Raw genomic sequence first — 25,414 nt, 5'->3', positions numbered from 1 at the left:
CCTAAAAGTAAAAGTGGGATACCATGTCTCATCCATCCCTCATATAGCCGGCCTGTGGGTCAGGATCAGGTAGCGCCCCTTGCAACAGGGGGAGAGACTACCGCCAGGAAAAGAGTGATGATGATATCAGATTCATCACATCACCTCGTTTGTCAGGATCCAGAGTGGGTTTATTTACTAGAGGGAGGATTTGTCCTGTCTTTAGGGTGGATGGGAAAGTCCTTTGAGTTTGGGAGTTGTTGATATCTGGATAGGTAAGGAGACCTTCTGCAGGGAGGGTCTTGACGATGGATGCTGGGAGGATGTTGTCTGCATAAGACGTGCCTTTGAGGGCAGTCAGGGTTTCTGTAGAAAGTGTCTTGAATGTTGTCCAGAGTGTGGAGATTTTAAGGGGAACGATGAGAGGTGGGTCTTTGGGTCCAGAGCTTGTGTCTATGTTGATGGCAGTGGGTTTTTCAATGGAATGTGGTATGGCAGGGTTGGATAGCGTTTGACGCAATGCTTGACCGCTTTGAAAAGGGCTCTGATTTGGTCAGCCTCTGCTATGGTGCTTTGATAGGAGCCCTTGGCTGTGCTGATTAGTTGTGGACAGATGGCTCTGAGTTCCTTGTGGAGCACCAGGTATCATGCGACCCTGGAGCGGTGCTAGGTTTTCTCTTGTTTCCTGTTGACTCTTTTCTTGAGGTTGAGTTCTTGCGTGTACCAGGTTGCTGATGGTTTCGGTTTGCAGGTTCCTTGTTTCAGAGATGCGTTTCAGTTGATGGAGGCTGAGAGTGTGGCTTTGAGTGCTTCCTGTAGAGTCACAGTTCAGTTGGGGGTGTTCAGTCCATGTGAGGTGGAGGTTGCTGAGGTCTTCTGTGAGGGCTTCCACCAGGAAGTTCTTGAAGGTCCTGAAGGTTTGTCTAATGGGAGTGCTTGACTGGGGTGGTGTGCAGGATGTTGAAAGACACGGCAAGGTGGTCAGACCAGTGAAGCGGGAGAGGAGAGCTGTAGTGGAGGGAAGGCAGTGCAGTGACGATTAGGTCAAGGATGTTAACTTTCTCGTGTGTTGGGTCTTTCTTGTGCTGTGTGAGGCTGAGAGTGTCGAAGGCTGAGGAGAGCTTCCTTCATTGGTTTGGTGGCTTTGTTACATGGGTGGTTGAAGTCGCCTAGGAAGATGTTGTTGGTGTGCGTGAGGGACATGATGGTGACCAGGTTGGTGAAATCTCTGATGAAGGTGGTGTTTGTTTGACCCGTCTCTCTGTTGGATACAGTAGCCATCAGGAACAAGGACGTCGAGGATGTGGGTAGAGGAGGGTGTCAGCCAGATCTCGGTGATGAAGATGGCATCAACTTTGTGTTTGTGTGTGTGTCTGTAGTGACAAGGTTGGCGATGTCTACTGCATGGGTGATAGCTGAGTAGACATTGGTGAGCAACAACTTCCATGTTGTAGACTGTGTGGCGGTGTTTATGGGCTTGAGGCTGATGTGGGTGAGGTTGCTGCATTGCAAAGTCCATGCCTTAGAGGAGGGCCCATTTCATTGGCGTTGCCTGGTGATGGTGGGGTAATATGTTTGTATACGTTTCTAATATAGCACTAATATGTACTTTTTACCATAAATTGAGGAAATGCTAAAACAAAAGCATTTTTCAGATCTATACATTGTGTGCAGATTGTGCATCAAGTGGTAGCTGATGCGTCAACATTCATTTTGGAACATTAGAAGTGCCTCAGAACGTAGCCAAACACACACTTTGGTTGTCTATGCAAATTCTAAGCACACACTTGGAGAGAGTACCTCTCGCAATGGGTGACCTTCTAATCATGGTTCCTTTATCCTCTCCAAGCTTCGCACACCTGCTAATAGCCTTGAGGGGATGTTTGGGGCAGACTGATGCTTTTACTCAGAGAATGGTATGCATAAATCCCACTCCCTCAATTGTTCCTGCTCTGCATTCTTTTGCTAAAAAGGGCAGCAGAGTGACCTCAAAGTACTTAAGTGATTAGTTCAACTTTCCTAGTCCTGGTGCCAACTGTCAACTCTACTGGGTCATGGGGAGCTTGGTCTGGTAACTTAGGTGGTCCTAAATTTAAATTGGAAAAATACTTCCTAAAGCATTGCTCAATCCCTCTTCATTGGTGTCTTTACATCAGTTTTCGCTATTGATATGATATATGATGAGTCATTTATAACGCACCTGTACACAAGTGTTTCTAGGCGCGATCCAAATTGTATATACTAATGTGTCAATTTTTCTCGACAGCATCCATTCTCCAGCCGAGTGAAACGGTAAGAACACCCTCTGTGAAATATCTACATTTCTTCTGCAAAGCATTCGGGGAAGGACCTTTACTTATTGTTACTAGGGAGTTCCGACAGTATATAGGAGCACAGGAGATGGCTTTGTGGCAAAAGTCAGGAAGATAGCTCAGCGAAATGAACTCACACAGTAGTTTCTATAATCTTCATTTAGCATGTATAAAATATGGTGTTCACCCTAAGATATCTTGGCACTGAAGGAGAACGAGATGTTGAGCCGAGGGGATTAGTTGGTGGGTTGGTAACAGCCCGGTCTTCAGGGCCTTTCCTGAAAAGTTGTTCATCCAAGCTGCAGATATAGGATGGAATGGAGTTCCAGACACTGGTTCTTTGTACAGAGAAGACTGGATTACCGTTTCTTGTAAGGCAGCTCTTGGTGATCTGTTTAGGCGATGTTTTTGGAAATTGAGAACACATCTTGGGTTTATGCTCTTGTAAGCATGGTAGACTATGCTTTGGGCATTGAACTTCGTTCCCTGTGAAATGGCAAGTCAGTGGAGGGGTCTAATTGCTCCTGGAGATCAGTCATCTGAAGATTGGGTAAATAGGTACATTTTGGACAAGCCGGAGTTTGTATTTGAAGTTTGGGGAGATAGAAATTTTATTGCAGTAGTCCAGACAGAATGAGATGAAAGTGTTGATGATGATTAGTGTATGGTTGCTTGTGAAGTACATGATATGGCGTAATGACTTTAGAGAGTCGAAGCATTTTTTGGCTATGGTGTTGATCTGTAGGTCAATGCAAGATTAGTCCATAATGACTTCTAGGTTATGGAGTTTGTGTGCAGGGGTGGATAAGGGGTCCAATGTTTGAAGCCACATTTCAGGGTTCCATGTTGATGGGCCGGATTTGAATGTGATGATCTGTTTCTGCTGGGTTGAATTTTAAGCTGTTTCCATTTACCTATTGAGTGACTTTCATCATGAATATGGTGGTTAGCAGTTGATTTATTGAAGTCATCTTCTACTCTTAAGAGCATTTGAGGTATCACCTGCATAAGTAAAGACACAAAGTTTGAAGTTGAGTTCAATTTGGGGTTCGAGATAAATGTTGAAGAAGAGAAAAGCAGATGAAACCGTATGGTACTCTGAAAGAGAGTGCAATTTCTTTTGATTCCAAAGGGGGTAGTTGCAATGACTGCATGTTGTCAGGAATTACCCTGTGCAAGCTAGAGCCAGATCTACTATTCTTGCACAGTAAAGACAACCCAAGAGGACAGCATGGTCTACTAAGCCAATAGTAGCCAAGAGGTACAGCAGACTTAAGTTGATTGTGCCCTCAGTATCCAGTAGCTTCCCGATATCATCAGCAACACAAAGGCAATATATTGACTTCCTCGGGCCCTGACAGCCTTGTGGTGGTGATGATGAAAGTTGATGCTTTGTATGAATGGTTATAGTTGGGACACTGCAGCTTATTCAGGTAGCTTGCTTTGGAATAGAAGTTGAAGATAGGGTGAACGTTTCCTGGGTCTTTTGGATCAAAGGCATTTTTAAGGACTACTCTGTGTTTGAGGGCAGTTTGTGTGCTTCACGTGAGAAAGAAGAGTTGATAAGGTGCACAGGTCCCCTGGATGCACACACGGGGAAGTTTGTTATTTTAGGTGGTCAAGTGTCTCTGGGAGAGCCACTTATCTTGCACTTGAGGAATAGACTGCCAAAAGAGTTTTGTTTGATTAGAGTGAGTGACATCGGCTTCAGGTATGAAGAGACATTTTAGTTGGGATGATTACATTAAGGTCTGGATCTGGAAAGGGCGAGATGTTTTGACGCTAAATGTTGATTTTTGTGGCGAAGAAGGGGTGCTAGCTTGTTAAATGCTTTTCAGAAGGTTTGATGGGAATGATGGTGGGGTTAATTACACTAAGTTTGTTAGGCGCATTGAAGAGTTATTTTGAGGTGTTCAGTAACTTAAAGTTTTTTGGCTTCAAGGTGGGTTTGCTTGCTTTTTAGGGTGGCTTTGCCTTGAGGATAGTACTGTCTGTGCTATTTTCCCTCCATTTGTCAAAGGCTTTTTTTGATTTTCAGTAATGCAGGGGTAAGGCTTTTTTTATTTTCAGTAATGGAGTGGTATACTAGTTTTAGAATGGTGGCTTGGGTTTGCTGATTTTTTTATTGTTTTTATTATTATCCAATGCAGTCGTAAGACTTTTGGAAGTTTAAGACAACTGATGCTGGCAGATTTAAAGTTCAGGTATATACTGATTGTTTACAGAGATGTTAGTGAATAGGGTCCATTTTCTACAGGTGATTGTGGTGCATGTTTGTGTAAGCTAGTTTTGTTTGGTAGTGAAATGTGGAATGGGTTTACTGGAGTGGTCCGACTAAGACCTGGGTAATGGAGGGTGTAGGTGGGGACAGAATAGAGAGGAATAGAGACTAAATACGTCCAGCAGAATAGATGGGGCCATACTAGTTGAGTAAGGTTTGGTTTCTGGAAGTGATCTCATTCAAGCCAAAAATAAATTGAAATCTCCAAAGATTTAGTGGGAGCAGGTGAGTATTGTGACGTTTAAAGGATCACTGTGCGCTTGAGCAAGGGTTTGGTTTCCTGATTGGGGGGTGTGGTCTGCGAATGTGAAGAATTTCACAGGAGTATTCATCCTGGTACACTCATTATCTGGGGGCTAAAAGACATTTCAGTTAGTGGGTGAGCGTTATAAATACCCAATGCTATTATTCTATCATAACAGTACAAATGTAATATTAAAATTATAATTTCATAGAGTCCACCTTTGTGCAACCTTCTGGTTGTGACATCACAAACGCGTGACTGCAAGATAACACCTAGCTGTGTTGTCAACAAGCATGTACTGCCTGAAAGAGTTCCATGTAATAATGTCGCCACAAAAATATCGCCGAAAAATTGTCGTTTTTTGTGGCAACATTATTGCATGGAACATGCGGGGGACACCTCTGCAACCCTCAAAATTTTATTTTTTATTTTTTTTTAAAACATTTTTTTTTGCCCCTATCGCCACATATCGCCACAACATTTTCCCGGCGATATTATTTACGGCGACCATATATGTGGCGATATTAATACCTGATACCCCTGAAAGGGATGCTAATGGGTGATAAATGCAGCCCTTGGTGAGCCATCACTCACCCTGTAGGAAAGTTTCTGAATGCATTAACTTTGACAGCATCACTTTCCAAACCAAAAGTCACCCTGTCTAAACACTGCAACATTTTCCTAAGTTCAAGGCACGTAGGTTCTTCTTCATTATGTCAGATACCCTTCCCAACTACATATTAAGAATATTTCAAGCCACCTTGTCGTTCTGTGGCTGTCTAAAGTACAGAACCTCCCAGGGAACTTCAAATGAATGGGCCTTTATCCCCCTTGTGTTTTGGATGCCAGGAGTACATCCTTCTGTCTTTTCATGGTATGTTGAAGTTGTATGGCAGATACCCTGTGGAGAGTGTTCGCTTGTTATTTCTGCCCTCTGTGTCCATTCCAAATGGCAAAGGGTATTGAGTTAGTTTTAGTCTTATCTTTATAGTGACCCTCCCCACAAATCCTGTAGACATGCCCTGTTTGGTAGCGATGATAAAAAAAAATGGAACACAGAGGAGGGGATATGTCTAGCTGAAAAAACATACTTTAGGAAGTAACTGCATCCAATCTTGAGCAATAAAGGAAAGGATCGTGACATCGTTGAGGACAGTGAATTAACATGATCTGCATTTCCTTTTTTTGGGTTCTCACCTTATAACGGTAGCAGGAAGAAAATAAATTCTGAATAGTGATAGTTTTATGTGGGGGGGAAGACAAGCAAGGTGAGACTATGGGAGTTTTGACACCCGCTTGGCTATCTCTAAAATATGTCCAGAGTGCGCTCATAACCTTTACTCTTGTTCTGCTTTTCAGGCTTCAATGATTCCCACACCGTCATCCTCAGGTAAATGTGTATTTTAGCTCTGTGGAGGGAATATGAACAAGTAAAGTTGATCTTATTTATGGCATGTTTTATCTAGTGAAGAAGTTTATTTATAAAAAAAAACACTTTTACTTTAGCACATTACTGTTCCAAATCTAAAATCTTGTTTGGTCCAATCCTTTCTGTGGTACGCTACCCCCCCGCCCTCCATGTGACCTTGTTTTATCTAGTAATCCACCCCTGCTTTAATATGCTCACAGTGCATTCACATTTTGCCATCGAATCCCCCTCCGTCCTCTTCAGAACACAGGGTAATTTATTTTGTTCTTGCACCTCTCTTCATCAGGTGCTTGCATCACACCTGTACATTCCGCTTGGGATATCTGTTATATTTATATTGTATTTGGGAGATAAAACCTCCAAACTTGGATACTCATCTCTACATGCCCCAACATGTTCAAGCTCCTCGCCCAGTCTTGCCATGCTACATTGAAGATGGATATTAATCCAACCATAGACACTCAGCTCAGTGCTGACCCTAGTGGGATGGAGACCCTCTGCTCGCTGCTCATCTTACATCATTAGGCAGACCATCCCTCAATGTGATGGCTTACACTGTAATGCAGGCCTTCCGTTCACTGCTTACTTGCAGCACACTACAGACCCGCAGTTGTACTTGTCTTCTATCATGATGCTGACCCTCGCTATAAGCCAGTGGTCTTCAAACACTGGGGCTGTTGTCCCCCTAAGGGTGCCTGAAAGATGTATGGGTGTGTGCGGGAGGGGTAGTACGGTGCTCCTCCAAAAGGGAATATGCTGACTACTTTTAATTGGAAATAGACAATATATGGTATCTGGGGGGCCCAGCAACAATATTTTTACTCTGGGAGGGGTTCAGCATAACAATTTTGAATGCCACTGCTCTAAGCTCATCTTACTACTTGATTCAGACCATCAGCACACCTGTGCCGTACACCATGATGTAGACACTCACACATTGCTCCTCTTTCAAATGGCTCTGTAAAAGTAACTAGCAGTATATATGACGAGCAGTATATAGGGGGGTGGGTTGTAGGTCATGTAAGTATCGAAAATAAAGGATCGATTCAAAAGCATCGAATACAAAAGGGTCGAATCATTCTAATTTTTTTCATTTTATTTTTTTGGGGGGCTCCCCCACAAACCCACTTTTTTTGTGGTAAAAAAAACCAAAACGGAAACCAAAAAAAATATGTATTTAAAAAAAAATAATTTCGACATTTTGTATTCAATTCTTTTGAGTCGATCCTTTGACATTCGATCCTTTAACTGGACACCAGGGGAGTGGGTGTGTAGTGTGCGTGTATGTGTGTGTGTATTTATATTTCTGTGGCTTGTGGAATCTGCTTAGATCACATGCTGTTCATAGGCCGACATCTAGTGAAAGCTGCAGAGTATTAGTTTGTTTTTCGAAACTCCAAAATGGGCGTCGACACAGGGCGTGCCAGTAATACTATCCCTAGTGTGACGTCCACTGTACCCATGATCCCTCACGTGTCTAGGACCCTCAGATTGTTTTTTTCCGCCATATTGGTCGGAAGCATCCCACGGAGTTCCCTGGCCTTAGCCATAATTTTGCAAAATATCATAATATTTCCCTATTTTCTCCATCCCAATGTCGAGTCACCGAAGTTCGACACTCGACGACGGCCCGGAGAAGAAAACGACCGTTGAGAGCTGCACGACGGACTTTGGGCCTCGGAAGGCCTCTGGCCTCGGCCCGGGCCTTGGAAGGCCTCTGGCCTTGGCCCTGCAAGTAGGCAGAGTGGGGGGTGGTACATACTCAACACTCTTTATTTATAGATACATTTTCTTATATATTCCTAAACACACTAGCCTGTTGCCACAGGGTGCGTATGGAGGCTATCCCTTTCCAATTTTGCCCCAAGTGCAACCGCAAGTACCCTTGGGTTGACAGACACGCCACCTGTAACCTCTGCTTGCTGAGGTACCACCCCGAGGCGAACTGCAGAGCGTGTAGTCGGTTTAAACCGAAGACTTTAAATGACCGTTCAATCAAACGTTGGGCCCACCATGCCAGGCAACGAGAGGCCATGGAAGCGGAGGGCGCCTTCAGTGATGGCAGCGACGCCGTGCTATCGGATGGCGAGGGCAACGTGATGCCGAGAGACAGCCAAGCGCAAGTCCCCGACCTCGGAAGGTTGTCCGGCAGGGCAGCTATGGGGAACACCCCCGGCGACACGAGCGCTACCCACAACACTTCCACTAAACACTTGAAGTCCAACCGAGACTCGACGTGCACGTCGAGTTCTCGGAAAGAGGCACACAGAGAATAGTCCACCGAATCGGTGTCCTCTGGGCGTTCTCGGTCAAGATCATCCACTGTTGCCAAGAGTGCCTCGCTCACTAAAGTAACGGAGGTTCGATCGTCGGAAGACGACCACCATCCCCAGGCCGCACTCCAGGAGTCGGCGTCAGCAGACCGCTTGACGGCTGCTCCCGTGTCCCGACCTCCACACTCTAAGGAAAGGGACACTACCCCCGAATCTCGACGCCAGATGTCGAAAAGCTCCGAAAAGGTAAAAACACCAGGGAAGCACTCTTCCACTCACGGGGAGGGTGGGAAACAGCAGAAGAAACATTCTCAGCCTTCATCTGCACCATAGAAACATAAAGACAAGTCACAGTCTTCTGTAAAATTATCCAAGACCCCTGCACAAGGCCATAGTCAGGATATAGCAGGGAACCCCCCCCCCCCAGGAAAGGGTAATCCCCAGCTCTAAAGAATGGTCAAGTGAGGATATAGACAGTTATGTCTACAATGTCATCCCTAGCAGACTTCTATGCCAAGAATCCACAGCACTTCCTAGCCTATACCCCTGACGGGGCTACTCCCTCAGGGTCTAGGGACCCGCAACCCCAACGCAAAGTCAGTCTTCTGACCCTTTCTGCGTACAGCCATACTCTCAGTATGATGAGGATCCATCACTAAATGAGGATCCAGAATTGACCACGTTGGACGACCAAACTGGAATGGATTACTATGGGGATGACGAGGACCAAGAGGAGGACGAAGATGACCTAGAAGTCTACAGAGTAGACTCCCCAGTAGGCAAAGAACCTCCGGTTACTGACTCTCCTATCGACAACCAACCTCTCTTAAATGAGGTTTTATCTAGAGCGGCTGAACACTTGATACTCGGGGAGCACAGGAGGAGAGGGACTTAGCCGAGGAACTAGTGGGAGAAAAGAGACCTGTTGCCCAGGCCATCCCTATTCTCAAGTCTATACAAAGGAGAATAGACCCTTCCCTTCTCAATCCCAGCCTCACCAGGGCAGTAAACCCCAGGATCGAAAAACTGTTCAGGGCAGCCCAGTCAGACCCGCTGTACATAAGGGGGCAACTGAAACCAGACTCCCTGGTAGTGACTAATACCCGAAAGAGGGCGGGGACACCCCTATCATCGTCTGAAGCTCCCCCCGACAAGGAGAGCAAAAAGATCTATGCGTTGGGAAGGAAGGTTACTCAACAAGGACAAGGATTGTCAACTCCACCACCCTGCTGGCGAGTTACAACTGCCATCAGTGGGAAGAATTTGCGGCACTCATTGACTCTGCCCCAGAACCTTTAAAAAGCCAGTTGGCACAGGTTGCGTCGGAGGGAAGAGCCGTGTCTGGTTGCATCCTTAAGGCAACCTTTGATGCCGCCGATAACGCCGGCAGGCTGATAGCAGAGAGCACTGTTATCAAAAGACATGCTTGGTTAAGACAATCTGGGTTTAAACCCAAGACACAAGCATCCTTCATAGACAAACCGGTGGAGCCTGATCTACTGTTTGGCAAGGCGGTAGAAGACGTGTTAAAAAATGCCAAAGATGAATACGAGACTCTGAAATCCCTGGGCCATTTAACCAACAAACCCTCTAATCAAAGAGGGAATGCAAATTTTCTTCGCCCACGTGGCCAAAATTCACAAAGAGGCTCCAGCTATTCCCAGGGGCAGGGTACACCATGGAATAACAACAACCAGCAGTCGACCCAGAGTTATGGCAGGGGTAACAAAAGGGGACGTGGTAAGGGTAGAGGCAGCGGCACGCCTCCTGCAAAACAGTGACGTTCCGTTCAGGGTCCCTTCTCACGCATCCCCAGTAGGGAGACGCATTTCCAACTTCACCCAAGCTTGGGAAGGGATCACATCAGACAGGTGGGTGCTGTCCACAGTGTCCTCAGGATACTGCATAGAACTGTTAGAGGGTCCCCGAAACCACCCTCGACGTCAAAAAGTACATTCATTAGACCACCAGAAGATCCTCCTCGAAGAGATCGCCAATCTTCTAACAAAGGACGCGATGGAACTCGTCCCGGGACACCAGGTAAACAAGGGTATTTATTCAACTTACTTCCTTGTGCCAAAAAAAGATTTGACAATACGCCCAGTATTGGATTTACGGCCTGCAAACAAGCATGTCAAGCCCCAAAAATTTCGCATTACTACTCTCCAAGAGGTAATCCCCCTCCTAAAAAAAAAAAGGGGGGGATTACATGGCAACATTGGACATGAAAGATGCCTATTTTCATATTTCCATGTTCCCAGCGCACAGAAGATTCTTGCGCTTCAAGGTGGACAGTCAGCACTACCAGTTCAAGGTGCTGCCCTTCGGTATTGCCTTGGCTCCAAGGGTAGTCACCAAGGTACTGGCGGTGGCGGCGGCACACCTACGCAGGGAGGCAATCCCAGTGTACCCTTACCTGGATGACTGGCTCATCACGGGGGAGACCCCAGTAATTTGCAGGTCAAACATTCAAAGAACTATCGACCTCCTCTTAGAATTGGGTTTCTCCATAAATGAGAAAGTCAATTCTGGTGCCAAGCACTTCCAAACAGTTCCTAGGAGCTGTCCTAAACACACAAGAGGGGTTGGCCTTTCCATCAGAGGAATTAATTCGGAATCTAATGCTGCAAATTCCACTATATAAGGCCGGTCACCAGATAACGGTGCGCAAAGCGATGCGTTTGCTGAGCATGATGGCGTCATGTATTTACCTGGTCGCCCACGCGTGCCTGCGTCCCATGCAAGAATGGTTGGCGAAACAGTGGTCTCAGGCAAGTGGTCAGTGGGACGATCTAGTGGTCGTTTCGCCAACATTTGTCCAGTCTTCACTGGTGGACAAGAGAAAGCCTGTCAAAGGGGAAACCCTTTTACAATCCCGAGGTACAGGCTGTAGTCACAGCAGACGCATCCCTGTCAGGGTGGGGAGCACACCATCTCCACCACACAGCTCAGGATTTCTGGTCTCACTCAGTGGCCAAGAATCATATCAATCTGCTAGAGCTTCTAGCAGTATTCAGAGCGCTTCAAGCGTTGAAGCCCTACCTGTTGAACCTGTCAGTGCAGATCATGACAGACAGCACTACAGCTATGTTTTACCTGAACAAACAGGGAGGGACTCGTTCACCAAATCTGTCCAAGCTTGCCCAGAAAATTTGGATATGGGAACTCAGACGGAACATCTACCTGTCATCTCAACATGTTCCAGGGGATCTCAATTCTCTGGCGGACGCTTTAAGCAGAGATCCCCTCCCGGAAGAACACGAATGGTGTCTACACAGAAAAATCGTAGAAGATCTCTTCTCTCAGTGGGGTTTCCCCACTATAGACCTATTTGCCACAAGCGAAAACAGACAGTGCCCAGGATTCGCATCCAGGATCCCCCAACACGTTTGCATACGCTTTTCCACCAACCCCCCTCTCATCAGGAAGGTGGTCAACAAGATGCACAGGGAATCGATGACGCTCGTCCTAGTTGCTCCCATGTGGGCGAGGCAACCGTGGTTCCCACACTTACGCAGACTAGCGGTGCGCAAACCCATCAAACTCCCGTGCTGGTACAACCTACTGTCCCAGCACCAAGGTCAGACAGTTCATCCTCAACCCAACTCAATGAACCTGGCAGCATGGCTCCTGGGGTCATAGAGTTGGGACATCTCAATTTACCTCAGAGATGTATGGACATCCTAAAAGAATCTAGGAAGCCAAACATGAGGCACTGCTACTTTGACAAATGGAAAAGATTTGTTATCTGGTGCCAGAATAATCAAATCAACAAAGTTGATTGCACCCCTTCCACTATAGTCGTGCTTATCTTACCATAACTCGCAATTTTGGGGGTTTTGCGGTTTTACCGGTCATCATAACGTCCCTGTAACAACGTTTTTCCATTGAGTTGCAAAGGTTTTGACTAGTGCAAATTAACCATAACGTCCCCTTAACAATGTTTTTTGTTGGTTTATTTCATTGGTTTTTAGTAGGGCAGTGGAACCAGAAAGTTCCTTCAGTATACATTTTTAGAAGTAGTGTAGCCTCATGGGTGTCACTGAATACTTCGCTTCCTGCTCCATTTAATGAAGCTGCATTTCACCTTATTGTAAGCATTATTTTATTTCAGAATGTATTCATGTCCGTGAATTCTGGTCCTTCGGCTAATGGCGTACCATGAAGTGTCTGTACTGCATGTGGCGAGAACTGAAATCGAAGCACAATGCACCAGTGGGAAAGGTACTGCCCTTCCAACAGTGCACTAGGATAGTTTCATGTACAGTATTCTGCACAGCTGCTCCGGCCACCAACAGTAACAGTCGTATATGGCAGCGAATCCTTAAAACATCCTTGCACACCATATGCTGTGCTGCAGATCCTTACCTGGCAAAGGGCATTGTATTGTGCATGTACTGCGAAGCGCGACTCTACAAAGGGAAAGTACTTTGAAGTGCTTGGGAAGGGTCGGTCTGGGAGCATGACAATGACTGACGCCTATTTAAGTGAGGACCACTCAACATTTCCCTCTTTGTGCACGTCCTCTGTTATCCCTGTAGGTGGTGCCCCTTCCGTACCTGGATTTGCCTTCCTTTCCCTGTGTGTGGTGTGTTACAAGATCAAAATACATGGAAAGTAACTGGAAGAGGAAAAAAGTTAAATGAAAAAAAGCTGCTTTCAGAGTTGGAAAGGCACAAATAGACGTCTTCACAATGTACCACGCTTTCTCCATTCCCGGACGAAATGAAAAATAACAGCCACATCGCTGTGTAATACGATAAAAAATTATGCGTTACATCGGAAACATGTGCATGACCTGGGCAAGTGCCTCCTTCAAACGGTATGGAAACCCTGGTAACATATTGTGCACTTTTCCCTCCACAATGAAGAACAATAATGGCGGCATGATTGTGCGTCACCAAACTCTCAAAAAGACAAACCAAAAGCAGTCACTGCATTGCAGGTACTACTTACCAGTACAAATCCACATAGTAGAATCCAAAATGAGCAGCCAATGCTCTGTGTTCCATTCACTTTCAATTAATGTATTGCAAACTCCCCCAAAAACTGTACACTTTGGCTCGTGAAGCACACAGCCATAACCGCAACTTCCGCATTTGTATCGTCAAATACACTGTTTATCACAGTTTGTGCATAAAAACCGCACCCAGAAACCTTATTCAGGAATGCTGTAGCGTGCACAGAGCCATTGCTATCGCCGCCATCTGCAAAAGGGCCGGATGTGGCACATGCAACCTTGCATCTATTGCGATATCCGCTGACTTATCGTGCTGTGCGCGCAGGAGTGGGGTAATCAATGTCAACCAGGGTAGGAGATTTTGTTTGTAGTGGTGGCTCACAAAAGAGCTGTTTTTATTTTTATTTTTTTTAAAGATGCTTCCATAAAAATATTACTTTTTCTGGTTTTTAGAAGTGTTTTTGTTTGTTGTACTTCGCCTCACATTCATACAATAGCGTCTTCAGTCCAGCCTGTAGATTGGAAAACAAAATGTCATTGCCACTGGATGACAATGAAATGCTATTTCCATTGAGAAGGTACACATGTCGATAACCAATGTTGTCATTATCACAGGAGTACAACCAGCAGCATGCAAGAAGTTACACATGCTTCTGTTGATAAGACACCTTCCGACCTCTGGCTGACGACAACATTCACTGGAATAGTTATATACTGGACTTGTTGGTAAACATGAGAAAAGCACCTTTGCAGTGGGAAAAATGCGCTTCACTGCTTTAATCATCTTTTTGACTTGACGGTACACACGTGAACAAGCCATGGAACCCAAAAGCAAGGCTCAATAGTGCACGACCACAACGTGTACAGTAGCGAAGTGTCCACTCGTCGACATTCTGCAACCAAATGGCCGAAACTACGCACATCGACACCACACCACAAAGCCTCCATTTCCTCCAAACTCAAATTGCCATTAAAGCCTCTTTCCACGGCATATTGGAGCAGATCTAGCACAAAGAGATGACCCACTATGAAAACTGTGCATCTCGCCATCTCTGCCTCCTACCGTCGGTACACAGAGTAATGGGAAAATATATTGCCGCCCTTTTCTGTGACGCACACCCTGAGCACCTGATTGCACAATCCCCACAGTCCCATTGCTATTGGCCAGCATGGTGAGAAGCGCTGATTCTGGCACATTCGCTTTCCCAAGTACCATGAGGGCCACGCCCCAGTAAAGCAGGAGTGGTCCTTCTTCCTATTGACGCGCTTTCCTGTGACGCACATCCTGAGAACCTGAATGTCAATGCCTACAGTCCCATTTCCATAGGCCAGCATGGTGGGAAGTGCAGAATATGGCACGTGCGCTTCCCCAAGTACTGCGAGGGCCGGGCCCGAGTGAAACAGGAGTCCTTCTTCCTATTGCCGCACACCCTAATCACCTGATTGGACAATGCTCATGGTCTCATTTCCATTGCTGCCATCCTCAAAATCCCCGGATGTGGCTTTCATGCTGCGTGTGGGCGTGGGGGAATAACTTGCAACCAGGGTAGGGGGAGTTCATGGTAAGGGGCGGCTCTTAAGAGCCTTTTTTTTTCTTAGATGCTTCTAGAGAAACACCTTTTTCGGTTTTTATTTCACTTTGTGTTTTCGTGTACTCAAACTATTACAGTAAACTCTTCACCGCAACCTGTAGGCGGGCTAACAAAACTGCATTACCAATGGGGGACAACAAAAAGCCATTTTCTTGGAAGAACTCCGCAGTTCCACAACTAATGAGGTCATTGTTGCAGAAGAACATCCCACAAGCGGAGAAAAAAGTGTACATGCTTCTGTTGATGAGACACTTTCCTACGGCTCAGAACAACATCCGTGAGCAGTTCCCTCATACTCTTTATGGTATTATGGATGAGAAAAGCACCTTGGCAGTGGGAAAAAGCGTCTTCACTGCATCCAGCAATGTCTTCAGTCGATGTAAGCAATGCACGTAACCCATATGCATTCCGCCATAGTAAATGATGCAGAAATGGACACTAGCAAAAGTGGGCAGCTCTTTATAAAGTGCATGCATATCGGCAAAACTGCACTCATACACAGCGTTCGACAATGCGTCCACTCCTTCCAAACCGAAATTGCTGTCAAACTGTCTTTCCAGGGCATACTTGTGCAGATCTGTGACAAAGGGATCGCTTAAAGTGAACACAATGCATTTCGCCATGTCAGCCACCCTCACTACGCAGAGTGTAATGTACAACAGTTTGACCAGCCCTTCCTGTGAATCACACCCACAGTACCTAATTGGATAATCCCCACAGTGCCATGTCAGTTGGGCAGCATGGTGAGAAGCGCAGATTGGGGCACGTGTGCTTCCCAAAGTACCACGAGGGCCGCACCCCTGGAAAGCTGGAGTAGTCCTTCTTCCCTCTCCACTATCTTTTCTCCACCACTTCCTCATTGGCTTATGGGTAAATAGGCACATAGGTACCGTAACAAATTCAGCGTACAAGTGTCCTTTCACTCAAAAGGACGTCCAGTGCAAAGTTCCATAAAAGATTGCAAGATTTCTGCAGGCACATTCATGTACTTGAGCACCCATCCCCACAAAGTGGAGGTACGAAAACTTTCAAAAGTTTGTTTATAACTGAGTAATAAGTGCCTCAGCGCACGGTATGTGCGACCGAGTGGCCATTACGTTCTTTAGAAGCATACTGTTTTTTTTTTTCCCCATCTCCTAACATCAAGTGGCACTGCAGTGATATGTGCTTGCAATGTTCTCATTTACCCATATGATACATTGTGATATCAAAACGGGAACTCTCTCCTTTCCTTCCGACAATGCTACAAAATGTTTTCCCCGCTAACCCACCTCCTACACAAATCAGGAAAATATGCCACCAAAGGCCGTATTCATTGTATCGTACCAACTGAAACCAACTTTCCAAAAGATCACTGTCTGCACAGCTGTACTTGTGTCCAAGTTGCACTATTGCAACAGGCTCTTTATAAATCGGCCCGCTTCCACTCTCCGCCCTTTGGAACACATCCAGAAGAGGAGTGCACGACTTGGGAAGGTATCCTCCTGCACCACAATGTCTCCAATAGCTCCCTCATCCGCCTCCAACTCCCTCAGGGTCAGTCGCTTCTGCAAGAAACCAGGAGGTGGTAGATGCTTTTTTTTTCGCCTGGGGCCTCCCTCTGCAAAAACCTCCCTGCCTCCCTGAAACGTGAGGAGAACCATTGTTGGTTCCGGAAGCACCTCAAAGCCTTTCTCTTAGCGTCTGCTGTTTCTGCTCCTCTCCCCGCCTGACTGCCTTGCGTACATTTATGTGGACTGGTGTTAGGACAGTTTTTCTGAAGTCCAACTAAGGGCTTCGTAAAACCATTCAACTGAGGCAGTACAAGACTCCCCTCTTAGTAGAAGGCTGTACCACCTGACTATATGGTAGCGTAGACAGAGCAGCCAGGCTTATCTTAGAAGGGAGAGAGGACTGTAGAATCAGTACAAGTGAAATTGTCATACAAATGATCCAAAGAAACACTGAAACACTATGTATTGTAAAAATAAAGGATTTATTTAAATACAGGTAGGCCCAGATAAATCTAGGGGTAAGTAAGTACTAACACATTATATGAAATCACAATATAAAAACACAACACTATACTTGAATACACAGACCCAAGTATAGGCCTTATTTGAAGTACCTAACAGTAGTTCTAGGGTAGTCAAAACCTTTTCATACACATTCCGTATAGGTGAAGCCTATTCTTGGGGAGTAAAAACCAATGGTTACTTTTTACATTTACATTCATTAATGCAAGGGCAGTATACCTTTCCAGTTGTATAATGATTCTTGGCACAAATCACTTAATTTGTCAACTGGACAATATACTTTTGGTGAATATTGAAACACTTATTCTAGGTGCAGTGAAAACCTATAACTACTTTTGTCATAACACACAGTTATACTAGGTGAGTAAAACCTAAGGATGTAATATACAATTGTATAACTGTTCGCTCTTAGAATTACAGTTACCAACCAACTCTTTACAAGTAAGTAACTTTGAAACACGTATTACTTATTTCCTTTTCTAGGCAGAAGTCACAATCCCTTGCGTCTTTCCCTTATTCTTGGAGCATGAGTGTTCTCAGTGGCAGAAGGGGGCTCACACAGGCAGTGTTTGAATGTGTTCTTTAGTAGCAAAAGTCAGAGTTTCCTTAGGAAAACTGGGCAAACAAGTAAGTACTGTACTTTAGAGTTAGAAGAGGGTCCAGGGGCTTCGCAGAAGACACACTAGCAGGATTCTAGCAGTGGGACTGGGTATACTGGACGAGAGACCTCCCAGTCACAGAAAACACCACATAGCTACACAGAAATCCTTACAGGCTTAAAGTAAGTATATACCCAAGCCAACACAGTATCTCAGCATTGAAGAAGATTTAGAAGCAGGGGAACTTCAGGGTCTGCAGCCAAATACCCGGTCAATGGATTCCTTGTCGTGGAGACTGAAAACAAGACTTCAGAAGGGACTTTGCAGCAGTGTCGATGAAGACGGCTCTAGGAAAGGTGTTCCTCGCGGCTGAATGCGGTTCTGTGGATTTGGTGCCTTTTCAAGCAGCACAGAAGACAGAAAATAGTGGTTGAATTCTCGTTGTTACAAAGGTCCAGCACTCTGGTGAGGGGACTTTTCGGACTCGATTCGTGTCTCTGTAGATCCATCAGGATACCCACGAAGTTTCAGCGAGATTCGGAATTCGGAAGACTGCATTGCACGATGGCTCGAGGTCCCAGGGTATTGGGGTATTGCAGCAACGCAAGGTCCAAGCAACGCGTGGGATGGCTCAAAATGTAGGTCTCCTTGAGTCTCACCAAGCTGTGGGTCGGGGTCGTCGTTTTCGGAGAACCCAGGTCGATTGGAAGGAAGGGCTACAGCAGGTTCCTGTTACACAGCAGGCTCTATGGTCGCTGGAAATCATCTCAGCCGCTTTTCCTTAATCTTCCTCTTCGGTTTAAGTTCCAGTGGTCGACATATCTTCAGCTTCTAGGTTCGCAGTATTTATCTGGAATTACAGTACAACCTCTGCATTCTCTCCCTGCATTTTACAAGAAGGGGCGGTCTGGTTGTCCAATCAGGACAGCCAGTCCCCCACTGGGATTTGTCCCCATTCAAGCAAGGTGTAAAACAAAGGGCTGGGGAGATTTGGACTCCTCCCTCACTACCTGCTCTCACAGACAGACGGGAGCCTTGGCGTGGAGTCCAGGGAACTCCCGCCGAAGATACAAAACACACAAAAGAATTTCCCGCCCTGGAGGTCAGAGGAAGGAAGAAGAAACAACAAGAAACCCTAAAATGGCGAACAAAGTAGTTCGGGACCATTTTGGCAAAGATGGCTCGATGCCATTTTTAAAAAGATGGCTCCCACAGTTAGCGTTACCAGAGCTGCGAACAGCTGCGGTAGATGCAAACCATGGTAGTTCATTATGAAACCACTGCCACCAGCCATTGAAGGTAAACTTGTCACTGTAACATTTGTTACAGTTTTAATGTGAAAGGGGATACAGTGCATCTCCCCAGCACTCCACAGAAGGTGGGGTGTGCAGACTTCACAGTGTAAAATGTAAAAAGGGATGCAAAGATCCTTTCTACCCTTGGGAACTGCAGTTCACTCGGTTAGCACAAGAAAGTTAAAAGGGGAGCCCCTAGTGCCTGCAAGTGTGGTGTTGTGGGTGAAGCTCTGCTGAACTCGCTCGCTAGCAATGCCAAGGACGTAAGGAGAAGAGGAAGCTATTTTTTCACCGGTTCGGCAAAATGTTGTTGGAAGGACTCAAACTCCGAAAATTCTGTGTGCCTCATAATCCCGCCCACAGGTTCCCAGAATTCAGCAAATACACCTGTGTACGCGTACCAAGTGCCTGCAAGTGTGGTGTTGTGGTGTTTGGGTGTGCGGGTGGGTGGTAGGTGAGTACCCTTTTTGGTTGATACCAACATTGTTAAATGTTTAGAGAGAAAGAATCAGTAGGAAAAATGTGCTTTGTTGGAATGGCAAGCGGCTTAAGGAGTGGGCGGTGTACTAGCATGGCGTCTTCCCAATGTCAGTTTAATAATGTTGCTGGTGGCGCCATAAGTGTCTTAGAAGGTATTGTAATGAATGTAGATAACAATATAATGGATGCAGATACGGCTCAAACGTGTCTGAGAACGGTCTAGCAACTAATCAAGATGTCAAGGGTACTATCGCAAATGTATCGATATCCTTAGATGAGAATAATAAGTGTTTGCCTACGCTAAATCAAAAGGAACCTTTGTCAGCAAAATCCATCTTTGTCTCTCTGGCTCGAGATAGTGTGATCCCTTCAGTAAACTTGCATGATGGAGGTAATGGAGTGGTAGAGAAGAATATTTCTAATCCAATATGTAAATCACCCACTTCAGTTGCTGAATTTGATATTAGTGCTATGGCAGAACTTGATTCACGTATTCGACTGTCCATCGGTCTACTGACATCATTGATTCATAAGGCGCAGGCCAACAATGAGTCTACCTACGGGAGTGGCTTTTCTTTTCTCAAAAACACTATTAATTTTCACAAAACATAAATAACATTAGTAAAAGTAACAATGTTCCACATTCAATAGAGAGAGTAAAATAAACAGTAGAACAAAAGCATCATAAACAGTTCACACCATAAAAGATCAATCCTAGTGAAACACAATCAACAAATAACAGTAATTCAGAAAAGGCAACACAAACACAAAAACAACACGAAGGACACCACAAATGGGATGAAAAGCAAGAGCTAAAAAAGGGGGGGAGGGGAAGGAGCCCCACCAACTGTACCAACCCAATCAGCACGTCAATCATAAAGAGCCATAAACGGACCCCATAACTTCATATAATCCTCATCCCTATCCTTATTACAAAATGAAACCTTATCATATTGTGCCAAAATATGCAATTCCGTCAGCCAATCATCAACATTAGGTTTCTTCCTAGTTTTCCAAACCCTGAGTATTAGCTTAATCGCCACCATTATGGCCCTGTCAATCCAGCAAGAATGCCTCCGAGCTCCACCACCTCTGTCTCTACGGGAGTGGCTTTTTTAATCCTCCCAATGTGAGTCTGACTACATATGATATAAATACAGAAACAAAGACTCCATATGGGTATGAAGCAGCTAACTGTATTCCAGTTTTTGTAAGCATGGGACTGCATCATGTCATGTGTTTGATACATTGTTAAAAGAGATTAGGATGATTAATATTTCTATATCTGACCTTAGAAAAGATCTGTGCCATCCCATTGTTAATGACTCAGTACCAATGAGGGAGGTGCTAGCAGATGGTCCTACAGCACTAACAAATATCATCGAACAGCAATTAAATGGGGATCTATCTGATGAATTTGACACAAATTATTCAGGATATAATTCAAGATGTTGCCGTAAACAACAACGTGCTATAAAACGTGCAGAAAAAAAGATCTGCGAATGAAAAAATAAAAAAAACAATTCTAGCACGGGAGACGATAAGAGTCTTGCAGCCTCTATTAGTGTAGAGGACGATGTGATTGATGTTGGTCAACTGTCTAAGGAAAGTCAGGTGCACCTGGGTACAAAAGGCGGAATGCGGTTAATACTAAATGATGATTACTCCAAGGTATTTAAGTGTAGTGATGATACAGTAGCTATGGCAGAGATTCATGAGTTGAGTTCCACCACTCTAGTTAAATGTGAACCTAAAAAGGCTCCCATTATATTGAATGAATCGGCAGGGGATGAGATGAAAATTCAAAAAACCCTTCCGAATTACTTAGTGATGGTAGAAAATGTACTTCTAATAGATCTCTAATGAATTCTAACCCAATGATTGATTTAACTAAGATATGTCAACCTAGCAGCACTTTGGAAATTACTGAAAAGGGTCAATGATTGTTATAGTCTGATATTTGTAGTCATCCGATAAAAACGGATTCAAAATTACTTGGAAAAATCTCCAACGATACTATTATTATTATTATTATTATTATTGTGTTAACGGGGGTGGGTAAATGTAAACCATTGGCTCCTGAGAGGGCAATTGGAACTCCTGTTCAGTTACCAAGTTCGAATGCTAATGGTACGGCCTTTCCAACTCAGGCTTCTGGAAAATTAACAACATTTCACTTAAACTGTCACACTACTCAAGATGTATAAGGTAGAGCAGGAAAGCAAAGGATTGATAAAACAGACATAGACATGGAACGTAATGTGACTCAATCTAAGTGCTATGTCCTTGAGGCTCTAGAGAAGGCCCTATAAAATGGTACTCTAACCCTGGAAGCTGTTAATCAGGTAATAAATCCAGCATCAATAGGTAATTTGATAATTGAGCAGCAACGGTCTGGGCAGTCATTGGTTAAATGCCATAATGAGGCGTCAAGTAATCAAGAGAAACTTGGGTGAGATAGCTAATAGTGACAGTAATTCATCAATGATTTTTCAATGTACCAGAAGTGTGGAGGAAGCTAAAGCTACTGCTAATACTCAAGATGTTCAGGCAGTGAAATCATGTAAGAATGGTATTAATATTATAGGATTAGAGGGTCGTAAGGAAATTCTGAGTAATTTGAGAATTAATCGTAGATTTTTACTAGGTCTCCTTTACACAATTCCTCAGTTAAGAATTTTGTCCTGCAATGATTTTGACAAGATTGTTCTGGCTGCAAATAATAATTATCGAATGGCATGTCATTTATATTCTGAACAAGTATTGTAAGTTAATATGGTCTTATAGAAATTAATTGGCAGACATGTGATTTTCACTCTTTACTTTTAATGATGTAAAAATGGCCAAGGATTTTTGGTATTTTAATCAGATGCCAAATATCCCAGAGAGTGTTCAAGGTGAGGGAGGGACTACCAATTCAAAGATGGAAAAACTATGCATCTCGCAACTACTCTCAATTGCACGTAACAACAATGAAATGGCATGGATTTGACCATTACTAAAAACAATATTTGCTGCTAATCCAAACCTATCCATTTCATAAACCAATGTGAAGCCTACATTTAATATTCATTCATGGAATTCATGTGGTTTTTGCAATATCCCAATATGGCTTTCAACTTTTGACATGATTGAGCAACCTGCCATTATTCTTTTTCAGGAAACTATGAAATTAGATCTGTTAATTATTCCTGAATACCGTACCCACTGCTCACTTGCTGTAAAAGGAGTTGAGGGATGGCCGTCCGGAGGGATTGCAATTTCTATTAATAATGCCCTGGACTGTAATTTAATGCTTGTTCACTCATCAGTTCATGTTCTGGCAGTCTCGTTGACTATGAATATGAGGGGTGCTAAGCCTATCTTGGCTATCAGCTTATATTTGAATCCCTTGAAATATAAAATTTCTGAAATGTTGAACAAGATTGACATATGTTTGGACCATGCTTTTAGTCTTAATCCCTATTTTGAAGTTATTGTGGGTGGGTATTTCAATTCACTATGTCTTGAACGACATACTTGCCCTGACACCAGTAATAATAACACAGGAACGAATAGGTCCAGGAGGGGTGTTGAATGGAAAGCTTATTTCTATGACTGGGAGATGTCTTATGTAAACTTTTCTGAATTATCTCCATCATATCCTTGGAAGCGAGGAATGGCTAGCTCCATGATTGATTTTTTCTGTATTGCTAATTCATCGCTACCGACTTTTTAGTGATGGCAAGTATTGGCGAAATATTGTATAGTGATCATGCAACCATTCATATTTCGCTTTCTATTGCTTTGAATACTTTGAAGGTGGACCACTTACTGCAGGAAATTGAGACCAAAAGGAGTAACATATCCTTACGATGGAATCCACTACTATGCAAGCGGTTAGCAGAAACGGTGTCAGTAGATCTACATTGTAGAGTCAATCTTAACGCCCCAGAGTTATATTCGGTGTACTAGCTTGATCAGACTATTCCTATGTCGATAGCTAATGCTCTTGAATATTTCCGGAACAAGCAGAAACTATGGGTAACTGATAATAAACATGCATTTGATTATAAAATCAAACCTATTAAACAACAAAAAATAGATATAAGAAAGCTTTTCAAAGATCAGTTAAATGTTGCCCAAATTGTGTACCTAAAAGACGTATTATTCAATCTTACAAGTATAAAATCGGAGGTATACATGTTGAGCAATTCAATAAACAAAACTGTGAAATGATAAGATCAATCTGCAGTCATAATACTTGTACTATTTGGACCGCAATGAAGAACGGCAAAGCACATAATGAACAACAATCTAATAATATGATCCACGCTGAAATATGGATAGCCTATATTAGGAGCAAATATGCATTACCCATGCAATTTGCTGAAATGCAAGATAGTATAGTACTGAATACTCCGTCAAGGCAATTTGAGTGGTCTGTTTTTGACATCGAATGGGCTATTCATAGATTATCAAATTGATGTGCAGCAGGGCCAGACGGCATTCCATCTTGCGTCTGTAAGGTTGATTCTATATTTTGGGCTTCGATCTTAAAAATCAACTTTTATAATATTCTGACTTAAGCCATTATTCCCCAGTCTTGGGTCACCTCTATACTGATCCCAATCTTTAAAAAAGGCGATCCTACTATGCCAGAGAATTATAGACCAATCTCTGGATGCGGAAGCTAAAGTCTTTTCAATTCTAGTAATTGCACAATTAGAAATCTACCTTGACACTCCTAAAATCTATTCTAAATTTCAAGTTGGTTTTAGATGAAGGATGGGTACTACCTTTAATGCCACAATTATGGCACACCTTTTGAAAGGGCCGAAAAAGAAAGAACTTAGTACACTATATATTGCGTCGATCGATATGTCATCAGCCTTTGACACAGTTGTCCGTAATGTTTTATGGGCAAAGATGCATAATATAGGTATCCCTGAACATCTAATATGTTCAATTGTTAAATTTCACTCTAACACATCCTATAAAATTCATATCACCCAAGGTGGGGCCATTGCAGATCCTGTACAATCAGTCTTAGGGCTTAAGCAAGGGTGCAACTTTGCTGCAATATTGTTTAATATATATTTATCTGACATCAATGAAATTTGGAAATCATTTCACATTTTTGCAGCAAGGCTTTGTTCATTAAGGCTGCATTGGTTGGCTTTCGCCGACGACATTATTTTATTTGACACCAACAGGCTTGCAAACAATATCAAAGCTGTTCTCTGAATTCTTATATCGGCATAATTTGAAACCTAATCCATCAAAAACCAACATCATGGTTTTTAAAGCTGGTAAAAAAAACAAAAAATGTACCTGCAATATTAATGGTGAACCATTTCATCAAACGCATGAGATCATATACCTTGGCTATCGTTTAAGTAACCTGTCAACAATAAAGTCGTGGGTAGAGTATTTACATTTGAAAGCAAGGCCATTACGAAGTCAAATGAAATGTATTTTTACAAAATATTGTAAATTCTCTTTGATGCCACTTTTAGAATTTTTGACTTTAAAGGTTGAACCTGTATTTCTATATGCCTTAGATGTTTGTGTGTGTAATGTAGAAAAGAAACTTGATTCTGCGCAGGGTAGTTTGATGAAATCTGCTTTACATGTATCTTCTGCTATCCCTAATTGTGTTATTCCGGCATGAGTTGGGACTGATCTCTTTATCATGTAGATGAATATGGTGAGCACTTTCAAATTATAGCAAAATTCTAAAGCCATCTGGCAATTCATTGTATAAGGACTTATTTGTACCAACGAAGGGTTGTACTTCTAGCTCCTTTACGTCACATAATCACATAATCTCAGAATGTGTAAAATTTTGGAGAATCTGGGCGTTGATGAGGATGATTTATTTATTCGCCCAGGATATGTGAAACGTAAACTTTTGAGTTTGACTGGTGTAAAACCTTAGCAGAAATTAGTGCATGGAGTAGTTATAAAGAATAT

At 43.7% G+C, this 25,414-nt stretch overlaps 1 protein-coding gene across 5 annotated transcripts in view; it reads left to right on the top strand.

The window, feature by feature from the left end:
- C8H1orf159 (chromosome 8 C1orf159 homolog) overlaps window positions 1-25,414 on the top strand; it is a 637,694-nt gene that overhangs the window by 582,282 nt on the left and 29,998 nt on the right. For all 5 annotated transcript variants that reach the window (XM_069610081.1, XM_069610082.1, XM_069610080.1 and 2 more), the window contains 2 exons: window positions 2,246-2,271; window positions 6,176-6,206. In XM_069610081.1, the coding sequence (XP_069466182.1) occupies window positions 2,246-2,271; window positions 6,176-6,206 (57 nt within the window). The remainder of the gene's footprint in view (window positions 1-2,245; window positions 2,272-6,175; window positions 6,207-25,414) is intronic.

The sequence above is a fragment of the Ambystoma mexicanum genome, chromosome 8 (genome assembly GCF_040938575.1).
Source record: "Ambystoma mexicanum isolate Mex_15411 chromosome 8, UKY_AmexF1_1, whole genome shotgun sequence".
In the NCBI taxonomy this organism is placed as follows: domain Eukaryota; kingdom Metazoa; phylum Chordata; class Amphibia; order Caudata; family Ambystomatidae; genus Ambystoma; species Ambystoma mexicanum.
This window is presented reverse-complemented; position numbering and strand designations above follow the sequence as displayed.